Here is a 23,651-nt window from a genome sequence, read left to right on the forward strand (position 1 = left end):
AGTCAAAAACTTTCACAACCACAAGGGATGTATCAAAAAACCCCTTTAATTGGAGGGAGATAATAAGAACAGGAATAGGGAAGGGAGGGAGAGAAAGGAAGGAAAAGGGGAAGGAGAAGAAAGGAGACGCTTCATGATGAACACCTCTTTTTAGCAGAAATGCTTCAATACGAGATACACTTTCAAATGCAAATCAGCTGTGTCCCAGGCTTCAGCCATCAGGTTTTCATGCGTATCCATTTGTATTACATGTGCTTCCGTGTGTATATGTATCTTAATCTGTGTGCTTAGTCATGGGCCAGTATTGGTAAAGAACAAAAAGATGGTCTATAAAGTAAAGGGGGTGTGTTTTAACCATAAAGACAGAATCCTGCAGGTGGACAAGAGAACTATGAGTCATTATTACTCAAGAGGATAAGCAGTTGCCTTGGTGCACCAGCAATCTAACCCAAATGCATTTTTTTGTAGGCTTTACAGGAAAAGAGAATTTTGGGGAGGAATCCGAAGGAGGATAGCGAGATGGCTATGCAGGTGCTTATGGGAAGCTCTTCCCACACACAAAGGGTAGCCTGGGAGAAATGCAAAACTAGTTAATACACGGACATTGAAAGCTGGCATTGTTGTCTGATCAGACTTGCTTTTTAGATCAAATGAGACAAAATAGATAAAAATATGCTAGCTAATAATATAATGAGATGAGTGAGTCCTTGGGGCTGCAGGGTTTTTGAGCCTGAGGTCCTTATACCTGGAGCGGTTTTGACTAAAGAAATGTTGCTAATACAACTACAGAATAACATGCTGCAAATAACATCTAGATGGACGTTGGGTATCTTGTGCTTAACTTGGTCACTTGTGTAGGTTTGAAAGGATTTATGTAGTACTTTACGTAAATGCTATAATGTCTTGCTGATTGCTGTGGACTTTTTTGAGATACGTCATGTAGATAGCAATACGGGTGTCTTTTATGACATGCAACTAATCTTGCCAAAGAGTCTTCTATTTGTATCGTTCCATCCATAGCCTTGGCTTCCACCCTTTGTAGTGTGTTTTTCCATGAGATAGAGTGTGTGAAGGCGGGTTTATCTCTTAAGTTTTTTGCTTCCCAGCACCTGTAAGGGTACTCAAACTGACGATGAGAACTCCAGCACAAAATCTGCTAGAACATTTTGGCAGGTGCTATGTTACTTGCTCCTTAACAGGTCTCATCTAATAAAACAAGTCTGTTATGAAAATTTTCTTTCATAATTAGGTATGTTATTTTAGAATGGCAATTCATCATGCTGTCTGAAAGAGCCAGCGTCTGTCCTACACTTACAGGGTCTCTGTCTGCCTTGCTTGTGACCAGGGAATCTTACCATCAACTTGAACTTTGGATCAGGCCCTTAAGGAGTACCTGGGGATTTATTGAGGCCAAGAAATTTAGAAATATCTGGTTACTTATTCATTAAGTGGGATTTTGCACTGTGTGTTGGCATGAAGCCAAATAACTTCTTTTATTTTTTTTTTCCCTCCATGTGTGTGTCACTGTACAAGTCAAAGGTTTTGCCACAGAGTTTCTACTCACAAGAGGAAGCGACCTTTCCTGATGGCTGCTAGTGATGGCGTTGGGACCAGCTGTTGCTGAGGAACACAGTCTGATGCTGTACAGGTAACACGTAGCAAACCCCCCTGCAATTCCTGAACAATTATAATTTGTCTTGCAAGGCGAAATCACACTGATCCTTGTTGTCTGTGCTATTTAAATACCACACAGTCCTGCCTACAGAGAAAGAACTAACCACTGCTTCAGAAGATCATATGCACATAGAAAGGTCCAAAATTCATTTATATTAATTTGTTAAGTATGATCTTGTGGTGGGTTAACCCTGGCTGGAGGCCAGGTGCCCACCAAAGCTGTTCTATCACTCCCCCCCACCCCCCGGCTGGACAGGGGAGAGAAAAATATATCAAAGGACTCGTGGGTCAAGATAAGGACAAGGAGAGATCACTCAACCAATTACTGTCACGGGCAGAACAGAATCAACTTGGGGAAAATTAACTTAATTTATTGCCAATCAACCAGAGTAGGGTAATAAGAAATAACACCAAATCTCAGAACACCTTCCCTCCACCCCTCCCTTCTTCCCAGGCACAACTTCACTCCCAGATTCTCTACCTACCCCCACCAGCGGTGCAGGGTGATGAGGAATGGGGGTTGGGGTCAGTTCATCACATGTTGTCTCTGCTGCTTCACCCTCTTCAGGGGCAGGACTCATCACACTTCTCCTGCTCCATCATGGGGTCCCTCCCACAGGAGACAGTCCTCCACAAACTTCTCCAACGTGGGTCCTTCCCACGGGCTGCAGTTCTTCATGAACTGCTGCAGTGTGGGTCCCTTCCATGGGGTGCAGTCCTTCAGGAGCACACTGCTCCAGCGCGAGTCCCCCAGGGGGTCACAAGTCCTGCCAGAAAACCTGCTCCAGCGTGGGGTCCTCTCTCCACGGGACCACCGGCCCTGCCAGAAGCCTGCTCCAGTGCGGGCTTCCCACAGGGTCACAGCCTCCTTTGGGCATCCACCTGCTCCAGTGTGGGGTCCTCCCCAGGCTGCAGGTGGAGATCTGCTCCACAGTGGACCTCCCTGGGCTGCAGGGGGACAGCCTGCCTCACCAGGGTTTTCACCACGGGCTGCAGGGGAATCTTCGCTCCGGCGCCTGGAGCATCTCCTCCCCCTCCTTCTTCACCGACCTTGGTGTCCGCAGGCTTGTTTCTTTTACATGTTCTCACTCCTCTCTACTGCTGCAGTTGCTGTGCCCCCTGCAACTTTTTTTCCTTCTTGAGTATGTTATCACAGAGGTGCTACCACTATTGCTGATGGGCTTGGCCTTGGCTGGCTGTGGGTCCATCTGAGAGGCGGCTGGTATTGGCTCTGTTGGACATAGGGGAAGCTTCCAGCAGCTTCTCACAGAAGCCACACCTCTAACCCCCCCCTCCCCCGCTACCAAAACCTTGCCACACAAACCCAGTACAGATCTCTTGCAATTATCATTTTACCTTGATTTATTGCATAAATTGTTCTTCTTCTCTTTAAACAAGTATCCACATAGAAATAAAAAAATCCTAAATATGCTAGAGACCATTACATATGGGGCAATAATCAATTGACAACAATTAACACTATTAATACACTTTTAAGAACAATAATTCTGTTGCATTCCAAATTATAAACCTAGTTGGCGTAGATGTATCTCATTAAGTTTCATTTCTCATTCTGGTGATAATAATAATAATAATAATAATGGTCAAGGTAGCTTTGATGCCCTCAGACCACAGTAATCTATGGTTAATGTGTGTTAGTCCCTCTTTGTAAAGAGTTGGAAAAAGGAAACAAACCCACACATCACATTTTAGGCTGTTGCTACTAAATTCAGAGGAAGCAAAACTGAGCCTTGACTGTAGTGAAGGATGCAGAGTGGAGAGGAGAGAAAACTTCCTGGAAATAACTTGTGGTAATAGAGATAATAAAAACATGCCCTTCAAGTAAGCTTGGTTTTTCTGCTCTAGGTCTATTGGTATTACACCCAGCATTGCCAGCTACTTGTGATGTCAAGTATTTCCCCTGAATCTCCTCTTAAATTACACTGGCAGAGAATAGCATGGTTCATATAACCTAGTCACAGTCAATTTCCTTGATTTACTCAGATTTGGGGGTTATGTATCTGAATAAAAGCAAGTGTTGGATAATCAGTATCCAGTAGGCCCTAGTGACTCAACTGAAGATTAAGCGGGTGTGAAACAGGGCAGAGCTCGCTCTGTAGGATTGTAAGGGAAGGTATGTATGCATTTTAAAAGAAGATTACACATTTTCAGCCACTATGGCCAAGAGAATGAAAGACTGTAAGAGGTTTAATGCTTGACCAACTTACCAAATAAACACAGCCACGTGAGGTTAAAAAGCAGCTTACAAGTCACGCTGTCAAACGTACAATTAAAAACAGGGCTACTGAAACTGCATCCGTTGTAGAAAAACTGGGCAAAAAGAACTTATTTCGCTTTTCTGTGTGTTAATAACTTCCCTCAGTTATTGCCGAGACAAAACTAAGACTGTGGAAGGGTCAGATAAGACGCCCAGGTAGCATCGGTGACGGTCCTATGCTTTACCAAGTGCTCCGGCTATCAACTGATCAGAGCACTCGTTTTATCCAACATCTTTCATCTTCCAGTTTACAGCGGAAGATCCATCGAAACAGTTAAAATGGCAACAACCACCAGCACTGTCGACGAGGCACAGCCGACAACCGCGGAAAACGAAGGGTACCTTGGCGGATGTGTACAACGAAACCCTTTATTTTCACGCCCCAAGTTAAAAGGCAGAGCAGCGATGCGGTGAGCACCCCGCATTGTTAAGCCGCGGGTTCCCAGGGACCGACCCTCGGCAGCGCACAGGCGGAGGGTGCTGGTGGGCGCCGTGGCGGTACCACCACAGCCGCCGCCTTCCCCCGCTCGGGTGCCCTGCAGCGCCCAGGGCCGCTCCTGCCGACCCGTCGAGACCCCTTTCCCGGGGAAGCGGCCCCGTGCAGCCCGAGGCGAAGAGGGCCTCCGTGGCGGGGCCGCCCCGCCGGGTGACCCCACAACGCCCAAAACGCGGCCTCCCAGGGCGGGAGCGGGAGCGCGGTGGGGCCTTGCCTCAGCCCCCCGGCGGGCGGCGGGAGGAGCCCCCGCCCCGACATGGCGGCGGGGCGAGGAGCAGCGAGGCCAGGTGAGCGGGCCGGGCTGAGCGGCCGCGTCCCGGCGGTCGCCCACCTCGCCGCCCGCGGGCCGGGCGTGAGTCAGAGCGAGGGGCGGGGAGGCGCGGCCGCCTCAGCGAGCGAGCGAGCGAGCGCGGCTCCGCCGGGCGGAGGCGGGGGCAGCGTGTCCGGCCCAGACCCCTCCTCCCGCCTTCCTCTGCCCGCCCTCCCTGCGCGACTCTCCCGGGGACGCGGGGAGACGCCGCCGGGCCCGGGGCCTGGACCGCGCGGGGCCTGCCCCCTCCCGCCTCCCGCACCGCCGCCCCCTTCGTCGCCCAGCCGCGGGTTAAATGTAGCCCGGCGCCCCGCGGGGGCTGCAGCAAGATGGCGGGTAGGTAGCGCCCCCCTCCCCCTTTCCGCACACGCCGCCTCCCCGGTGAGGCGCCAGCCCTCCTCTTCCCCCCCTCCCCCCCGGCTTCGGAAGCGCTTCCCGCCGCTGCCCGGCCCGGAGCGCGGCGGGCTGCGGGGTGGGGCGGGGGTGGTGGGGCGGCGGGCGGCGGCCCGGCGGGCCGAGCCGGGTCACGCTTGGCGGGGGCTGGCGGGGGCGGCGGGCCGGGCGCGTTGGCAGACGGTGTGTCTCCCGCAGATCTGTCGCTGCTCCAGGAGGACCTGCAGGAGGAGATCGACGGATGTGAGTGGAGCCGGGGGGCGGCGGCGCGGGGCGGCTTTCGGGCGAGGAAGTGGCTTCAGAGGGGAGCGCCCACGGTGCATTGTGGGAGGCGGGGCGGCGGGGGAAGGAGGAGGAGGAGGAGGAAGAGGAGGAGGCGGCCGCCGCCGCCGCCGTGCTCCGCGCTTCCCTGTGTGCATGACCCGCACGCGGGCGTGCGTGGGGCAGGCCGGGCTCCGCCGGGCTTTCCGGCGGGGGAGCGGCGGCGGCGCGCAGCGGGGTGCGTTGGCCGGCGGGAAGCGCGCGCGGGGCGGGGGCTCCGTTAACGGCCGCCGAGGGCGGGAGGGAGGCCGCCCCGCCGGGAGGTGTGGCAGCCCGCGGGCCGCCGAGGGGCGTCGTCCCCTCATGGCCTGGGCGCGGGGGGATGCCTCCGGGGAGGAGAAACCTGCCTGGTCGGAGGCCGCAGCGTGTGGGTTGCTCGTTCCTTTTATGTTTCTTTTGTCGCCCCCCCCCCCCCCCCCCCCCCTCCTCCCCGCCTCAGGCCCCCTGTTCCTGACCCCGCTGGAGAGGTGTGTGGAAAAGAGTTAATGTCAGGGTGCAAATTGCAGAGTGTGGCTCTGGTGCAAAACTATTAACTCAGCGGTGTGAAGCCTGGCTGGGCAGACCGTAAAATGTTACTCAGGTGAGAAGGCGTCTGTTGGTAATGTCAATGCCGAGGGCGCTTTTTGGAAGCGGAGGAGGCTCAATTTGGGGCAGAAAGTGAAAATGGAGGCGGCGGCTCTTTTCAAGGCGGCTGGTAACGCAAGCGTCTGCCTCTCAGCCTGTCGTGGGCGCATGGACCCTTGTCGTTCTCTGAAGGTATTTTGTCTGCTGCGCAGTCGGTCCGCTCAGTGATCCGGGTGGATTGCAGGAGAAAAACCTTTCGGGTTACAGCTTACGTTTTTAGAGGAGAATTATTTTAACTTGTCGGAATTTAACTGTTACATTTTCGGTTTTGTCATCTGACATTTAAAAGGCTCTTATTGTGCGTCGCCTTGCAGAAAGAGGGAGCCTTCCTGTAAGGCTTTTTTTAATTTATTTTAGTTTTTCAATTCTGATGGCTTGAAATCGCATTGATAGTGTAGCTGTTTGAAAACTGTGCGATTACAGGACTTTTTCAGAAGAGACACACTTAAAAAAAACAACCCCACCAGAAACCAGCCCAAAACAAAGCACGTTCTTAACTTTCCGCTTAGATGATGATTTTTGTTGACTGTAGGACAGGAGTTGAAGTAAGAACTCCGTGTAATCATTGGAGAGGTGATTCTGAACCTGTGGGTTCCTGGTGGTGGTTTGAATGTTATGGTCTTGTCGTTAAACATGAAAAAGTAATATACGTGTGGAGATATGACTCAGTCTAGATGAGAGCATCCTGAAAGCAGGAGCCATAGAAATCTAAAAATGTGAAACCTCATTAAAGCTTACTGAGGTTTTGATGGAAGTAGATAAAAGTGAATAGCTCAATGCTTACGCGTATCATTTTTAAGAGAAAAAAACCAGGAATCCGTACGAATCAATGTGTGCTGTCTGGACATAGTTCAGTCACACGATGTCTTTTACGGTTGTAAATTTAATGTGGTTTTGTTCTTGTGAGGTGGGTTTGAGCTAAAGAAAGACAATACAGACCAGGGAGACTGCACATATTTAGTCAAAATCACTGTTTCTTGTGCAGTGGTATTTCTTTGCAATAACCATGTTTTGTACCCACATACAACAGGTCTTACGCAGTTTATGAAAGTGTTCCCAGTTGATGCGTTATTTGGGATTACATTTTATGGTTGCATGTGTGAAATGGACAATTTTAAAAAAAAAAAGAAAAAGACAAAACCCAGCAATTTTTGCCTGCCTATGCCAAGCCCCCACCCTGTGGTACCTCTCTATTGTAAATATTTCAGATATTTACAGCTCTTTTGAGCAGTAGAGTGAGATGCTGGTTTAGAGTTGTATTCGTGAAGTAGTAGAACACAATTGTGAGAAAACTGGAAGTGCCGGCAGCTTTGGTCTTGCTATTAAATGTGCTAAGCTATAGTTAAGGACAAACAAGGAGAAAGTCGTGCAGGCATACCTGTAGCCCTGGTGGTGTAATTTAGGAGGAGAAATTAGGTAAATGTAAAATAATATGAATTGTAGGAGAAGACTGAGATGAGATGAATTGAAAAGTGAACTATGTAGTTTTCAATAAATCTTCAAGATTTTAACTGATCTGGTATCAAGCAATAGCAAAGCATCTATGAGGTATGCTGGAAAAACCAGGAGCGATTAAGACTAGATGCATGGGTAAAGATCTGGATTGGACATCTGAAGTTGGATCTGTGGTTAGGCATATGGCTTAAAATATTTTACTAGATTAGGCGTCCCTTGTAGCTCATCACTGAGTCTAGGTTTGATTCTGAATCACAAAGTTGGGTTTTGGGGGGGTTTGGTTTTTTGCTAATGAGAATCTACAGTGTGATTCACCGTTTTCTAATACAGTAAAAGTACAAAAGAAAATGAAAGAATCATCAAAGTGACTAATAGATAGTTTTTTATTGGTCATGTTCTAAAGTGGTAAGAGGAAGTCCTGGAGTCGAGCAAACAGCAATGCACAGTTGCTGCTAAAAGTAACGAACCAAGCATCTGTGTATCTTTTTAGATATGCGGAGTTAAGAACAGCTGTTTTATGATAGTCATCTTTAAGGTCTCTGGAATTAAGTGTCTTACTGGCAAGTTGAAGTTTAGTCAACAACTTGTACAACTGTACAATTTGTGCCTCCCCTGATTTATTGTGCTGACTCATTGGATGCTAATTAGCCTGAAATATAAAATAGTAAGTTATTATATCTTTGGAGTACTGTTCTAATAGTTGCTTGTAAAAGAAAGTTTACCTTTTTCCAAAGAGAACTTGATAAATGTTTATGTTAAATGAAACATTCTTAGACTTCAACAGAGAGTAGTAAATCTGCTTATGGAGTAGTGGGAGACCTTCAGAATATATGCTGTTCTGGAAGGCATCTGTTTAAAAATTGCCTTTTGTTTATTTGTTTAAGAGGGCAGAGATTAGACAGGAGCTTGTATAAGAAAGGCTTTTAAAGAGTGTTTGATACACCAGCTGGATTGACTTTTAAATAATTAATTTCAGCTTTGGTTTGCACTTCTATTTTGAAGGCTTCATATTATATTCTGTTCTTGGTTGCTTGGTAACAACTGGAAAGCTCTGATTTTTATTTATTTTTTTTTACAGGTGAATGCATACTTTACACCTGATGGTACATTACACAGATGATTGCTTTATGTAGTTACATAGCTTGGCATGTGGTATTTCAGTACTTTAATTTTAGGTAATATTTTGCTTCTGTAGAGGTAGCTCCTGATGTCAAAGGCTATGAAAATAATTAAAGAAAATCTGGTTCTCCCATATTCAGCCAGTGTTTTTTCCTTGTTTGGTAGTTTGAAGCAAATAAATAAAAATTCAGTTAATACATCCTGGCTGAACGTACAGAAGGTTATAAAAGAAATTCAATTCCTAAATGTAAGTTCTTTTTGGGAAAGGCAACTTTGTTATTGACTCTATCCCTCCAAATAAGTAATATATCATTGCATTTCATTTGTATGAAGGTGAACCTAACAAGAATCCTTGCATGATATCCATTAAGGCAAAAACCCACCCACCCTAAAGGCACTAGGGTGAAAATTCAAAGTGGAAGCCTGCAGAAGACACCTCATCCCATCTGGCCTCTATAAGGTGTCAAAATTAAGGTAGCAGTTCAGTGTCAGCTGGACAGTTGCCTGTAACACTACTTGGACTGTTGGCTTGCTTGATCTTTTGTCTAAAATCTTGCACAGTATAGGAAAAGAAGTCAGTGAAAATTTGGCCTTTTTTCAGATCTTTGTTTTGTGTGTACAAAATCAAAATAGAATAACATAACTGTATAAGCTAAGCATGGCATAGAAAAGAAAATAAGCAACAAAAATGGTTGAAAAGCAAACATGGGGATTGTAGAGTTATATATTTCTGATGATAAATAAAATGTTCTTTATGACTCTTCCTAGGTGATTTGTGTTCCACACCCCCTGATCAGTACAGATAGATGCAATCAAACCTACCATGATGCTGACTTCTTTCAGTCTGTCCGCTGATGTGTGCAGGATGTGTATTCTGAAGAATAGGCCCATCTGTAATTAGAATTCAGATTGTGAAGGAGGATAGCTTTATTTAACTCAGGTTTTTAATTGTGATTTAAATCAGGAGAGAAAATAAATTTTGATCTAATAACTGGTTTTAATGCTGTTTTGCATTTGTGTTTTTTGAAAAAATGTTTATCATTGGTAACTGGCAGCTGCATTTACATAAAACTTTTGGACTTTTGATGGTTGCAGGTGATATATATATGCTTTGGGGGTTATGTAGCTTAACATTCAGATTCTGAAGCTTTACCTTTTATCATGTTGAAAAATGGTGAGTGATAGTTGCCTTTTTCTGTACACTTAGTGTTCAGATGTTTTAACTAAAAAGGCAGAAAATTATATTAAAATATCTAAGCATAGGTTAGACAGTTCTAGTTTAGAACTGTTAAATGAGTTTTTATATATATACACCTGTGTGTAAACTTGTTTTCCTTGGCATGAGAGTTTAACAGCAAGGTAGATTTAAAATTTAACAACAAGATAGTTTTTACAATTAGAAGATCTAGTGTTACTGGTTGGATTTTACTCAGGGATTAAACAGTTCTCAAGAATAATAATAAAAATACAGTAGCTATAATCTGCTACATCTCCGGTTTTAGTATTGAGTTCTTTTTCACTGATTGGAAAGGGAGGACAGGTCTTCCTAGCCTCTCCTCCCAGCAGGCTTCTCAGCTGTGAGTGAACCAGTTATTTAGCTGAGCTGAAGAAAATACTCTTTGTGCATTTGCAGGTGTCAAAAGCTGGTTTATGTCTGATGATATGTTCTTGTTCCAGGTGATCAGCAAATCATCTGACATTAGCAGTGAGCTTGTATTGGTTGAATGCTTTTAATTAAATTATTCTATTAGACTTTGTGTAGCACACAAGTCTTTTCCCAAATAGAAGCTAATTTCAATTTAATTTTTTTAAAGTTTTTTTCTTTTTTCATAAGACTTAAAGTCAAAAGGGGTTTTGGTTGGGGGGGAGTGTTTTGTTGTTGGTTGGGGGTTTTTTTTGGTAAATAAAATCAGTCTGTATTTCCACGTGCTGTCAAATCACAATCACAACCCGATGCTGTGTTGCAGCTCATATTCCCTTGCAGTGAATTATGCTGGGATAACATGCATTCAGTATGTTAAAATTCACCTTGCTTTTCCAACAGCTGTACATAGCAATATCAGAAGCTTTTGTATTGTGGCTCCTTTGTTCCTTTACCACAGAACAAGAATTAGCAAATTTTGTTATGCTGTTAGTTGTTATGTATAGACTGCAAGTCAGGTCACTTCTTAGACTTAATTCCAGCTTTGAGTATAGCTAAATTTCCAACATAACGTTCAAATGCCATGTCACAGTACTGACCTTTTGGTCCCATCAGAGACTTAGCTCTGGTAAAAGAGATAGTTTGAGTTAGTGGGTTGGCATTTCAGTAGTCTGCAGTCTTTAATGTCCGTGTTGCAAAAAACAATAGCAGAAAGTAATGGCAGACTTTTTGTTTCGGTTCTCTGGTGTGACTGAGATTCTGTTCTGTTGGGAATCTAATAACTGTTTTTTAATGTTAATGAAGCATACTTGTTAAGTCTTTTTTTTCCCCTGGAGATCAAGCTTTAATTCTCCTGACTCTTCAGTTCATTTCTTTGTCTTTTAATGTGGTGATTGACCCTCATAGAAACTGGGAGACTCAGGTGGATGGATGTGTCTCCACGGAATTCTGGTGTTAGCAGTCTCAGGTTAGTAGTGGGTTAGTCTCTTTTTCTTGAGCAACCTCTTAGGATCTGAGAGAGATGATGATGATGTGAGGAAGGGGTTGTGCTTGATTTGATATAGGCTAATGAACCTTTCTCATGCAGCTGCACATATTTTCTCTATTACAGCTAGTGGACGGTTGAAGAAGAGGTAATTTTCTAGGCTTTCAGCTTCCCAAGGCCAGTAGCATCACTTCTGATGTGGAAATGTGTTTTTCGCCAGCCACTTTTTATGTTCCTGTCTCTGGCAGGAATTGTCAATTAAGGTTTTCACCACCCCTTTTTTTTTTTTTTTTTTTTTTTTTTTTTTAAATTTTGGCTTTGTCCTGATTTATCTCCTAGGCCTTTCAGGTATTCTCCTCCTTCTCCCTTTCTCTCCCACTTGGGGGGGGGGGGGGGGGGGAGGGGGAAGCAAAAAGGGGAAAGAGTCAATGAGTCAGGGAAGAGATGGACATTTTCAAAATCTTAAGCTTGAGTGAAACCTTGGTGTTTGTGCAGTTGTTTCTGACTGCTGACCTATTGTGGAGGTGGCAGACCGCAGCATGTTGAAGATAAAAAATGCCTCTCTTTCCTGCGTGTGTCTTTTGCTGCTAAGGCTTTCCCTCTGTGTGGGCAGGAAGTTTTCATTGTAAGAATAGTAGCTGCAAGAGATGACTTGTAACAGTAGCAGAACGGGATGAAAGGATAGCTTCTTCTTTGAGAGCTGGAGTAACAATTCCGTCTTTGGAAGAGCTAGGCAGGGACAGCTGCCCCTGAAGGAACTCTGATCATCAGGGCTTCTCTGTCTGCTTTAGAAGGTATAGCATAAGAAAAATTAATGTAGCTTTTTCTTGGTTTGGGTGGGATTTATAGGTTGCATGAAGTGCCAGAATATGTTTGGGAAGGGTGTTCATTCACAACAGCAGAACAACTGCACTGAGAGTTGAGAGTGCTGGTTTGGTTTTTTGGTTTTTTTTTGGTTTTTTTTTTTTAACTATTTTTAAGGGAAAGAAAAATGAAAGGCAAATAGTGCATAAATATGCATTCTGAAATACAATTTGCGTAAAAGCTAAATATATTGGTGTACAAAAGTGACATTCTATATGATCACTAATGCAGACTGTTAGAGCGTTTTTCTCTGGTAAACAAGTCTGCTTAGGTATTTTTTTTGTCTTGTTTCCATAGTGCCTGAACAGTTCCCAAATATCTGAATGGAGGAAAGGCCACCTTTTCCTTCCTTTCTAGCCTGCAGGAAGAATAGTTTGATTAGTCTGTAGGGATACTTGCTTGTGGAAGTTTGCTTGTATGTATGTTTTATCAGAGGAAACTCTGTTTTAAATAACATTGAAATCAACACCCATGGCTGCTCGTAGTTTTTCTAAGAGTGAATCTGCTGCATTCTGTGCTGCTCAATCTTCTCCCGTAGACCAGTTTCCTACTTTATACTGAGCACAGAGAGGAAAAGTATGAAGAGTTGCAGAAAGAATTTTGGCCCCTGAATGCTCAGAAAACATGAAGGCTTATCCCACCAAGAGTTTTGAATGCTGTCAAACAACATCTCAAGCATTGTCTGGGGTTTAAGTGGACAGAGGAGAAGTACAGTTAGGAAGCTCAAAGTGATTTGTGTTGCAAAACCATGTTTTATAGATTGTGGTTGTGCTAGTCATGGAACTTCCCTTCTCTGCAACGTTTAGCCCATGTCAGTGTATTTCAGTTACTGCGACTGAACCAGTCAAAGTAACTGCAGAGCAGAGCAACGCTTGTTTCAAATGCAGCGGTTGGGTTAGTAGCTGATGTGTTAACTTCTGGTGTCACATCAGCATCGCAAAGCTAGCACGAGCCTTTGGAGCATTTGAGCTTCAACTGCTTGCTTCATAATGCTCTCCCTTCCAGTTAGTCCAAGGTTAAAGCATATGCCATTTGAACTCAATATTTCTGTGTTTACCAGATACCCAGTTAGGGGCAGAACTTGAACATGGCCCCAGGCACAGTGAATGCATGTGTCCTGTCGTGGTAGGACCAGGGAGAACATCTTGATTGAAGACAGACGTGGGATTCTCTTTGTAGTGCTACAAAGTTCTCAGTCATGGAGGCAATCAAAAACCCTGCAAGCAGCAGTGCTCTACAGAGAGACGGTGGACACCTTTCTTTGACTGCAAGGAACTTGTAGAGGATAAAAAAGTACCTTAGAGGAACTTTGCACTCACGCTAGCTGACTTGCACTTCATTCCAGCCTCATTCCATGATTCTTAATTGTATGCAGTTGTTTGGAAGGGGTAAAAGATAGGGACTTAAATAGCAGGGGACTTGAGTACCATGGTGATGGGCATGACACGCTCCCAACAGGAAATTGGTGGCCAAAATATAAACTGTTGATTGTTTTAACTTGTAGCTTGGATATCCTTTATATTTCAGTTTCCCCTGGCCCAGCTTTTATTGCAGGTCAAACTGTTAACCAGTAGAAGATGCATTCTGCTGTTGTGCAAATAAATGACAAGTGAGCAATATGAGATAGAACTATGCCTTTGTTTCACCGCAGATCAGGATTTTCAGTGCTGCTTGTGTATGCCTTGAAGAGACAAACTTGTCTTTAGCTGCGCTTCGCCTCCTTGCTTAAAGAATTTTGTATCGCCTCTTGTTTCGTCTGATGCTTGGTGAGAAATACAACTCCTTTGGCATGCTTGATAACTATCTTTTTTTGAAAGCCTTTGCTAAATGAAAATACCCTTTTAGTCTGATATGTTTTAGTCTAGTGGGTCTTTTAAATTTGCTGTGCCGTCCTTGCACAAGTTCTGTGTGTAAACAAATGCTGATTTTGATTTCTGCATCTTTCTTTCATCTGCTAAATGCTACCCCCACCAAGCCTGTACCAAAGCTTTATTTTAAAGGGTTTGCTCTGTCTGTGCTTCAAGCTGTTAGTAAGCTCTGCTATGAAAGTACTACATAGGGGCTAAGGCGGTACGCCTTGCTGTTAGCACAGCAGCTTTGCATTTCCCCCTTCTTATCTTCTTCCTCCCCCACCCACAAACCCAATCCCAACAAATTTGGGAGTGCAGACAGCAGTCTCTGCATTCAGGTGTGGTGACCTCACCACATTCATAAGAGGCTCAAGGCAGATAGTGCTGCATATTTGAAGGGGAAATTTAGGGGAGAGATGGAGAAAAGGAGGTGTGCTTCTTACTTTTGCTAATATGGTGGATGGACTGGAATCTAAGATTATTACTTGCAGATCCCTCTTACACTTTTGTTCACTTTTCTTGTAATTTTGACGAGTAAAATCACACACTGTTCAAAGTTATGTTTTTCTCTGAAAACCCTTGCAACATCAGGGTAAACTTGTGGCATCTCATTTGTGTTTTCAGTCTTAGACTACAGCAGGAAAACGGAGATGATGTATTTTAAGTGTCTCTTGGAAAAAACAGCTCCCACTTTCTGACAGTGGGATCTATGATCACCCGTGAGTGCTACCTGGATCAGGCAGGCAGGGTGGTGTAACTCAGCATGACAAACACATTTTGTAATATTTGTGTAACTGTCATCGCAGTAGCTCTTGGTTAACGTTACTGAAGCAGTGCAGTAAATTTGTGGTAGCAAATGAAACTGAAATAGCACAACTGACACTTTGGTCTGTGATGTCACTGGAGCTGGAATACAGTGCAGTGTGAAAGGGTAAGAGCGAGTTCCTAAGCATGGACAAATACAGATGTTTAGCTTCCATGCTTACGTTGAGTCGGATTTCTCTTTGCAGAATGTCAAGGTGCAAAACAATATTTCTTACAGAAAATGAGATGGAAGGGAATGAATTTACAACATTGAAGGGCTGAGAATACTACTTGTGTTCTGCTGAAATCTGAAAGTGAGGTGCATTTATTCTTTCATAGCATAGAGAACAGTGACTTGGAACAAAACTTGCTGTTCTTATTTTGTGATTATGATATCAAAGGTTTGGGCTTGTAGGACTACTATTTTTGCTTTACAATTAAACAGAAAAATTACTTGCTTGAACAGCAGAACAGAACTAAGTCCTTTCTGCATATAAGTGCTGTATTAACCTGAACACCCTTATGGTAATACTTGATGCAGAGCATAGCAAATAGCCTGTACTACAGTTGAATAAAAATTAATCCATTTTACTAGATAGATCCATACCAACTGCCATAGAGACTTCTTAATAGATCTTTGGAACGCTTTGGGAATGCAGAAGATAAAATGAGGGAACTGTCACATTAGTTGGAAATCTTGAATCTTTAAAATTGTTTGTTGCTCAGCTTTGGGAAGTGAAAATTGCTCATTGTTACTGAGTTTCCATGCCAAAATGAGGCAGGATATGGTTCTGTCCTGGAGCCCACAGCAGATACAGAAGAACAAAAAGAATACATGTAGACCTTGCTACTGAGCAGTCTATGGCAAAGAGTCATTAATGCATTATTAAATAAAAGAAAAATAGTAATTATTTTTCCAAACATTATCTTGTGCACCTGTCTGTAAAAGACACAGCGTGATCAAGATCTTTGTGGAAGATATGCACTTTTACCTTCCCCTACCTTTCCTCTGAAAATGAAACTGGTTCTTGAAAAAAAACCCAGAACAAACCAAAAAAACCCCTCAATCAAACCCACAAACCCAAGCCAAACACTGGTTCAAACAGTTGTGTAAACCTGGGATCGCTAAGTGCTTTCCCTTTGTGCTGCAATAGCTTTCTGCAGCTGAGCTTTCTTTGAGCCTTCCCCTCCTCCCCCTGTGGTTTGTTATCCTCTACCTTAGGCATATCCAAGAACACTAGTTCCCCATCTACTTTGTCTCGCAGCTCCTAGCACACTTTCTTCCTTGCCCCTATCTCCCAGATTCTGGTTACGCCCTTGCTCTTTTCCCGTCCCTTCATTTGATTTCTGGCAAGGATTTCATGTCCCATCAGGAACTGCAGAATTTGGACCCTCATCCAGGGATGGGATTTATTGATGGCCAATTAAACCATGTCCATTGATTCTCTACCTAGAAAATGGAAGAAGTAGTTTGTTGGTAAAGGAGTGCTATTAACTCAGTTTAGGTCTAAAAATATTACTCTTATGGAGAGCTTGGTGTTAAATCTTTTGACATTTGAAGTATGTTAAGGAAGACATTCAGAAAATGGTTGCTGCTTACGTATTCTGAATGTTGAAGGTAACGTCTGAAAACCAATTTATGTAGTGTAGTATAATTGTATAGAAGGTAAGAGGACAATAATTTTTTTCTTTCCTCTATAGAGTTCACTTTTTAAAAAATCACTGTTGGACTTCCAGGTCTGTCTTTGTCTTCTAACCATCCCTATTTGCCAGTTTTCAAGAGGCTTCTCAGAGAAACTTGGCTAGACTGAAGAATAGTTGTAGTGTCCTGTTGTGTTGTATTTTGAGGAACAAAGCAGGTGACCTGGGATAGTTCTCGCAAATGGGTGAATGCATTTGCAATGCTAGCAAATAAGTGGTTGCATTTGCAGGCTAAGGTGTTTGTTATGGAACTGAGTTTTTGAGCATATCGAGGGCATATGGAAGGCAGAAAAGGTGGTAGTTCAAATCCTAATTCTTCAAGCGGCTCTGCAGAGCAGGAATGGACCCCTTTTCCATTTAATTGTGGTTCCATGTTGATAAAGATGTCTCTTTATATAAAGTTCCCTCTTGCTGCGCTGGTTAATAATTATGTAATAGGTCGGTTGTGTCTATTGTAATTGGTAGTTGGATATAGCAACACACATTGAACTTTTTAACATGCTTAATTTAGTTTTTTTTCTTCTTTTTTAAAAAAGTTTTTTGTTCTGTTGGATGATGTTGTATTAACTCTATCTCCGGGCTAATTGCCACTATGATTTTAGTCTATGCATCTTCAAAAAGCTGACTTCAGAATTAGCTAAAAGTCATTTGCCTAATAAAAATATAAGGTATAAAAATACTGTTTGTCAGCTAAAAATATCATGAAGTTTAGATGTTTAGTGAAACTTCATATTTAGGAATTTAGAGAAAATTAATCAAAATCCATTTAGTCCAGTTTATACGTAATCAATCAGTCTGGTATAGAAAAGCCTTTGTGGGGGTTGGGGAAAGCTAGGGAGAACGATGTAGTGCAGTTAGTAAATATGTTGCCAGTGGGGCCTTGCCTAGACCTCTGTATTTCAGACCAACAACAGACATATCATTTTAGTGTTAAACTACTGTGATTATAAGGAATATTTCTGATGTCTCTGATAGTTGGTGTGGATGACTACAGCTCAGAGTCTGATGTGATTATTATACCTTCAGCCCTGGACTTTGTCTCACAAGATGAGATGTTGACGCCTTTGGGAAGACTGGACAAGTACGCTGCAAGTGAGAACATATTTAACAGGTACGCTTTATAAATGCCCTGTCTGGCTAATGGTATGCAAAGTATTAATCTGATTCAAATCTGACTGAAGTTAATTTGCATGAAGTACAAATAATGAAAAAAAACCCCAAGCTTTACAAAATTCTTCAGTTTCCATTCCTCCTCTTGTTTGCTGACACTCCTTCTGCTTGCAGAGAGCAAAATATTAATGATAAGAGAAAAATGTTTGCTTACCTTTTAAGCAACTGTAGTTCAGGACTTCTTGAACTTTGTCATTAATTGGACCACATCCCTTTAGGGTTTTTTGTGGATGCTAACATTCCTGTTGACACAGGACTAGAATATAATAGTAAACTGTATCCGTAACTCTGTGGAAAGTGGCTTTAAGCAAGTACTTCATGAAAGGTGAGGAGCAGATAATGAACAGCACTGTAGATTGATGGAGGAACCCAAAAAGTGTTCTGCAGGATCATCCTCATCCTTAGTTTACAGTTTGGGTATTGTTGCTTCCGGTTATTGCAAATGAAAAACTGCTGCAAAAAGCCTTACCTTGCCCAGTTCATACTGTGGTCTACATTTTGCCATTTTCCTTTCTGTAATACCCCTGAGCTAGTTGTTTCATTTAAAAGCACAGGTATTGTAGCATACTTCAGACAGACACACACCCTCCCTCCCATCCCCTGCAGACAGACACTTTGCAATGGAATGGAGAAATTCCAAAGCAGCATTTATTTTAATTCGAACTGTAAACAGTTAGAAGATCACAGAAATGTATAAAATATGTTAGGGATGAGGGTTTTTTAATGTAGTTTAGTTTGAGCTCCAAGTAAATCTTTTTATTATTTGCTTTTGTGTTGAAATCTTAACTCAGTAGTATGCAGAAGTATGATAATCCACCCTGTAGGTTAGCCCCTATTCGGTTGGTTGTGGCCCGAGTTCTGTAAGGGGTTAGCCTTGTGCTTAACTTTAGTTATGTGAAGTGTACTTAAAATTCCATAGTCCATTGTGTGAACATATCTCCATTTTGAAGGTTTTCATTCTGATTGAACTGAAGCTAACAATTACAGAATGGTTTCTCTTATTATAACCTGCATAAACCTGTATGAATGTATGAATAAATCAGTTCTGAAATACCCGATTTTAAAATTTTCTGTTTTCCTGAAATCTGAAGTTTGTGGTGTATTACAGTTTGAGATGAAATCGTCAATCTACCAACCGGGAGAGAGTTTTTGTGTGTTTGACTTTTCATGGGGAGGGAGGGAAGAGGAGCCTTTAGGGCTGTCGGTGACACCTATGTAATAAAAGCCAGTAGGGAGGAGAACAAATCCCGAAACTCAAGTTGTGACTTGAATTTTCAACAAGAAGAGTGGTCCCAATATTTTACTTGCCTGTTGAAGAAAGAACTGTCTCTCTGAGTCTCTCAGCCTGGATTGCATGGGGTGTGGGGCGTGCATGGGCTTGAAATCTTTTTGATGACTCTGTCCAGCTGTGTGCATCCTGTGCTTGCCTGTGCTTTTCTGCAGGGGAAGGTGGGTGGAGTAGCTATAATTTTCCCTGGGAGTTTTGTGGTTGCTTGTTTGGGTTTTTTTTTTTTTTGCTGTATAAACATGTTGTTTAATCCTAGCTTTCTTTGTAGACCTAGTATGTTATGTAGCATAAGAAAATATAGGAAGTAGCATCTTATAGCCATTAGTGATATAACTGTGAATAGCAGCTATATCACCAGAAGTGATAGCGAGTAACTATTGCGGGCAGTTTATGATGACTCGGCATTAGTCAGTCTCAGGAATAATTGGAGAAATTGTTGCTGGACAGATGAACTGGAGCATTTCCTAGGGAAAAGATAAGAATAAAGAACTTAAATGTAATTTAATTTATGTCTCTCAGTAGGGTATAATCACATCCAATTACTTATGTGTAGTTTTAACATTTTATATTATGATGGAGTTAATAATGTTTTGATTGTTTCTGTGACCTTGAACCTGCTATTGTGTGGAAGCTTCAGATTATAGATGCCCAAACACTTGAAACATAATCATTGAGCCTGGGTAAATTAGGGTAAGATTCTTTCTTTCCTGTTTCTTTCTTTCCTGTTTCTTTCTTTCCTGTTTCTTTCTTTCCTGTTTCTTTCTTTCCTGTTTCTTTCTTTCCTGTTTCTTTCTTTCCTGTTTCTTTCTTTCCTGTTTCTTTCTTTCCTGTTTCTTTCTTTCCTGTTTCTTTCTTTCCTGTTTCTTTCTTTCCTGTTTCTTTCTTTCCTGTTTCTTTCTTTCCTGTTTCTTTCTTTCCTGTTTCTTTCTTTCCTGTTTCTTTCTTTCCTGTTTCTTTCTTTCCTGTTTCTTTCTTTCCTGTTTCTTTCTTTCCTGTTTCTTTCTTTCCTGTTTCTTTCTTTCCTGTTTCTTTCTTTCCTGTTTCTTTCTTTCCTGTGTTTCCGGTTTGTTTTTGGTTTCTGGGTTTAATTCTGGAAAATTAAATTAATTATTAATTAAATTAATTATTCCGGCAATACGGTTTAATTCCTGCTTACTTTGGGGTTGTTTCCTGTTTTACTTAGGGGTTGTTTCCTATCTGCATCCGGGTTCCTTCCTGTTTACTTCTGGTTGCTGACAGGTTCCTGTTTCTTTCCTGTGTTTCCGGTGTCTCTGGTTTGTTTTCGGTTTCCGGGTTGTTTCTTGTATACTTCCAGGTGCTTCCATGTTGTTTCATGTTTACTTCCGGGTAATTTCCTGGTTACTTCCCTGTTACTTCTGGGTTGGTTCAGTTTTGGGGATGTTTCCTGCTCACTTCCGGGTTATTTTCCGGGTTGTTTCCTGTTTGCTTCCGGCTTACTTCCGTGTCACTTCCGCGTTGTTTCCTATTTACCTCCATATTTAATGGTTACTTCCTGGTTACTCCCGTGTTTTCCTGTTTACTTCCGGGTTGTATAATTTTTCTTTTTGGGATCTTTTCTGACTACTTCCGGGTTGTTTCTGGTTACCTCTGGGTACTTCCGTGTTGTTTCCTGTTTGCTTCCGGGTTACTTCCGGGTAGTTTCCTGTTTACTTCCAGGCTGTTTACTTTCATGTTCTTTGCTATTTAGTTCTTGGGTGTTTCTTTTTATTTTTTTGTTTGTTTCCAGGTTACTTACAGGTTGTATAATTTTTCTTTTCGGGATGCTTAATGCTTCCTTCCGGGTTACTTCCGGGTCGTTTCCTGTTTATTTCCAGTCTATTTACTTCCACGTTCTTTCCTGTTTAATTCTTGGGTTCTTTAGTTCTTTTTTTCCTCTGTGTTGTTTCCTGTTTACTTCCGGGTTATTGCCTGTTTAATTCGGGTTGTTTCCGGGTTACTTCCGGGGCGCAACTTTTTTTGGGCTATTTTGTGTTACTTCCGGGTTGCACCCTTTTTCTTTTCGGGGTCTTTTCCTGTTACTTCCGGGTTGCACCCATTTTCTTTTCGGGCTGTTATTGTGTTACTTCCGGGTTACACGCTTGTTTTCTGGCTGTTTTCGTGTTACATCTGGGTTGCACCCTTGTTTGTTTTCTGGCTGTTTCCGTGATACTTCCCGGTTACTTTCGGGTTAGTTCTGGGTCGCACCTTTTTCTTTTGTTTTCGTCTTACTTTCGGCTTACTTCTGGGTTGCATCTTTTTTCTTTTCGCGCTGCTTTCAGATTACTTCCGGGTTCTGGGTTACTTTGTTTTCTGTTTCTCTTCGGGTTATTTCCATGTTCTTTTGGGGTTGTTTCTTGTTTCTTGGTTGTTTTGTGACGTTTCCTTGTTATTTCCGGTTGTTCCCTCTTGTTTCCTCTTTGTTTCCTCTGTTTTCTTTATTTCCTTTCATTTCCTCTTTTTTCCTGTCGTTTCCTTTTTGTTTAGTATTGTTTCCTCTTTGCTTCCGCTCTGGTTTCCTCTTTGCTTCCGCTCTGGTTTCCTCTTTGTTTCTTCTAGTTTCCTTTCTGTGTCCTCTCGTTTCTTTTTTGCTTCCGCTCTGGTTTCCTCTATCGTTTCTTCTAGTTTCCTTTCTGTGTCCTCTCGTTTCTTTTTTGCTTCCGCTCTGGTTTCCTCTATCGTTTCTTCTAGTTTCCTTTCTGTGTCCTCTCGTTTCTTTTTTGCTTCCGCTCTGTCGTTTCCGCTCTGTCGTTTCCGCTCTGTCGTTTCCGCTCTGTCGTTTCCGCTCTGTCGTTTCCGCTCTGTCGTTTCCGCTCTGTCGTTTCCGCTCTGTCGTTTCCGCTCTGTCGTTTCCGCTCTGTCGTTTCCGCTCTGTCGTTTCCGCTCTGTCGTTTCCGCTCTGTCGTTTCCGCTCTGTCGTTTCCGCTCTGTCGTTTCCGCTCTGTCGTTTCCGCTCTGTCGTTTCCGCTCTGTCGTTTCCGCTCTGTCGTTTCCGCTCTGTCGTTTCCGCTCATTTCTTTTTTGTTCCCACTCGTTTCCTTACCTCACGTTAGCCACAGACTGAGAGCTAGCATGTAGGCAATGAGTGAGGAATGACTTCCGGGTTGTTTCCTGTTTACTTCCTGGTTACTTCCGGGTTGTTTCCGGGTTACTTTTGGGGATGTTTCCTGTTTGTATGTGCAGCTACACAACGAGAGTCAGAACTTTCCTTCACAAAACACATTTCACTACAACCCATTATCTGTCCACCTGCACTCTGTTGTCTGTCCACCTGCAACCTGCACACTGGCTGTTGACAGATGTTAAAACATCTGTCATGGATGCTCTACTTACTGGAGAGTAGAGAGTAAGCAAGGGTCCCTGGTGCCCTGTCTAGCAGTCTGACCTTCCTTCTCATGCAAGCATTGGCAGTTGAGCTACGAAAAGCCTACAACAGAGAACTGCAATGACCTATCAACGTATAGTAGTTTAGCTCTGTGTCTATCTTTGTGCCTCAGAGGCACAAGAAGAATTTTGTCAGATTGGTGGGGGTAGTGGCAGAACTGGGTCAGAGCCTGTGATGCTTGGAGGACATGAGTGGACATCATCTTCTAGGATGCTGGATGGATGGATGGAGTTAAGAGATTACCTTGTCATTACTGGCTGCCTACCCAGTTAGGTTTTCTAAAGTGAGCTTAGCTTGCCCTGTTGCCTTTGTTGTAACACTTTTTACCAGAGTCTGCTAAATGTAAAAGTATATGCATTGATTCCTTTACAAGCCAAAGAGGGGAATACCACCTGGATGTAAGTGAGGGCCATCTTCTGCATTTAGTGCAGAGACAAAGTTGAATGTCCCTTCTGAGCTTCATTTAGATTAATAAGTTGTATCTACTGTAGGTTAGGCTTTGTGTTTTCATCTGCTCCTCTTGGGCAGAAGGTCTGTGGCCTTCAGGATACAGCATGGCTACTTCTGCATAGCCATCTGTCCAACTCACAGGAACTAGCAAAGACTTACTGTGGGATGCAGCCACCACTAAAAAAGCTAAAAAAGCTCTAGGAGGAGATGGGAGTCTTCTCAAAACTCCCAGCATAGTAGGAGGCCATTCCATGGTCCCCAGGAGCCAGATGGGATGTAGTGGTGTCTATTGTGGTTCCTTACTTGCTGAGACCAACTCAGTGGGTCAGTTGACTTGTCTCTTGCTTTCCAAGATTACATTTAGTATGTAGGAGACACGTGCATCCAAGCAGGCTGTTTTATGAAATATGCTTCATCTGTTGTTCTTCTCTTTTCGGAGGTGTTCAGCCCTTTAAAAGACCAAGTAAACTCTGCCTCTGGGTTAGTGTGTCATGTAGTCTGCCTTCCTCCATTAGGATTTTGATAGCTGAACTTTCAACTGCATATCAAGATCTCTGCTGAAGGATATTACACTTTTACCAAGTTGAAAAGAGTGAAGGCAAGGAAATTTGTTAAAGGCAAACAGGTTTTCTGCAGTTTGCTTTTTAGAGGATTTTGTTCATCTTTATGTCAAAACAGTTTAAGATATAGTTTTGCAAGTGGCCAATACGAAACATTTAAATTATTGATTTTCAGTCTGAGAAAATGGAAATGCCTGCTTAGCTTTGGGAATTCATAGGAACACCTACTGCATTTCTCCAATTGCATGGAACTGTAAAGTTGTCAAGCTTCCGCTGTACACTAGG

At 43.0% G+C, this 23,651-nt stretch overlaps 1 protein-coding gene across 12 annotated transcripts in view; it reads left to right on the top strand.

Moving 5' to 3' along the window:
• Positions 1–1,487: 1,487 nt before the first annotated feature.
• Positions 1,488–23,651, top strand: part of PPP4R1 (protein phosphatase 4 regulatory subunit 1) — a 67,702-nt gene continuing 45,538 nt past the window's right edge. Inside the window, exons 1-5 of one of the 12 annotated variants that reach the window (XM_049830248.1) lie at positions 1,488–1,648; positions 4,200–4,362; positions 5,350–5,394; positions 5,912–6,052; positions 17,492–17,627. In XM_049830248.1, coding sequence (XP_049686205.1) covers positions 17,569–17,627 — 59 coding nt within the window. In that variant the 5' untranslated portion in view covers positions 1,488–1,648; positions 4,200–4,362; positions 5,350–5,394; positions 5,912–6,052; positions 17,492–17,568. The other 11 variants (XM_049830251.1, XM_049830247.1, XM_049830249.1 and 8 more) reach the window with 11 other exon arrangements.

Source organism: Accipiter gentilis, chromosome 27, assembly GCF_929443795.1.
Source record: "Accipiter gentilis chromosome 27, bAccGen1.1, whole genome shotgun sequence".
Classification (NCBI taxonomy): Eukaryota; Metazoa; Chordata; class Aves; order Accipitriformes; family Accipitridae; genus Astur; species Astur gentilis.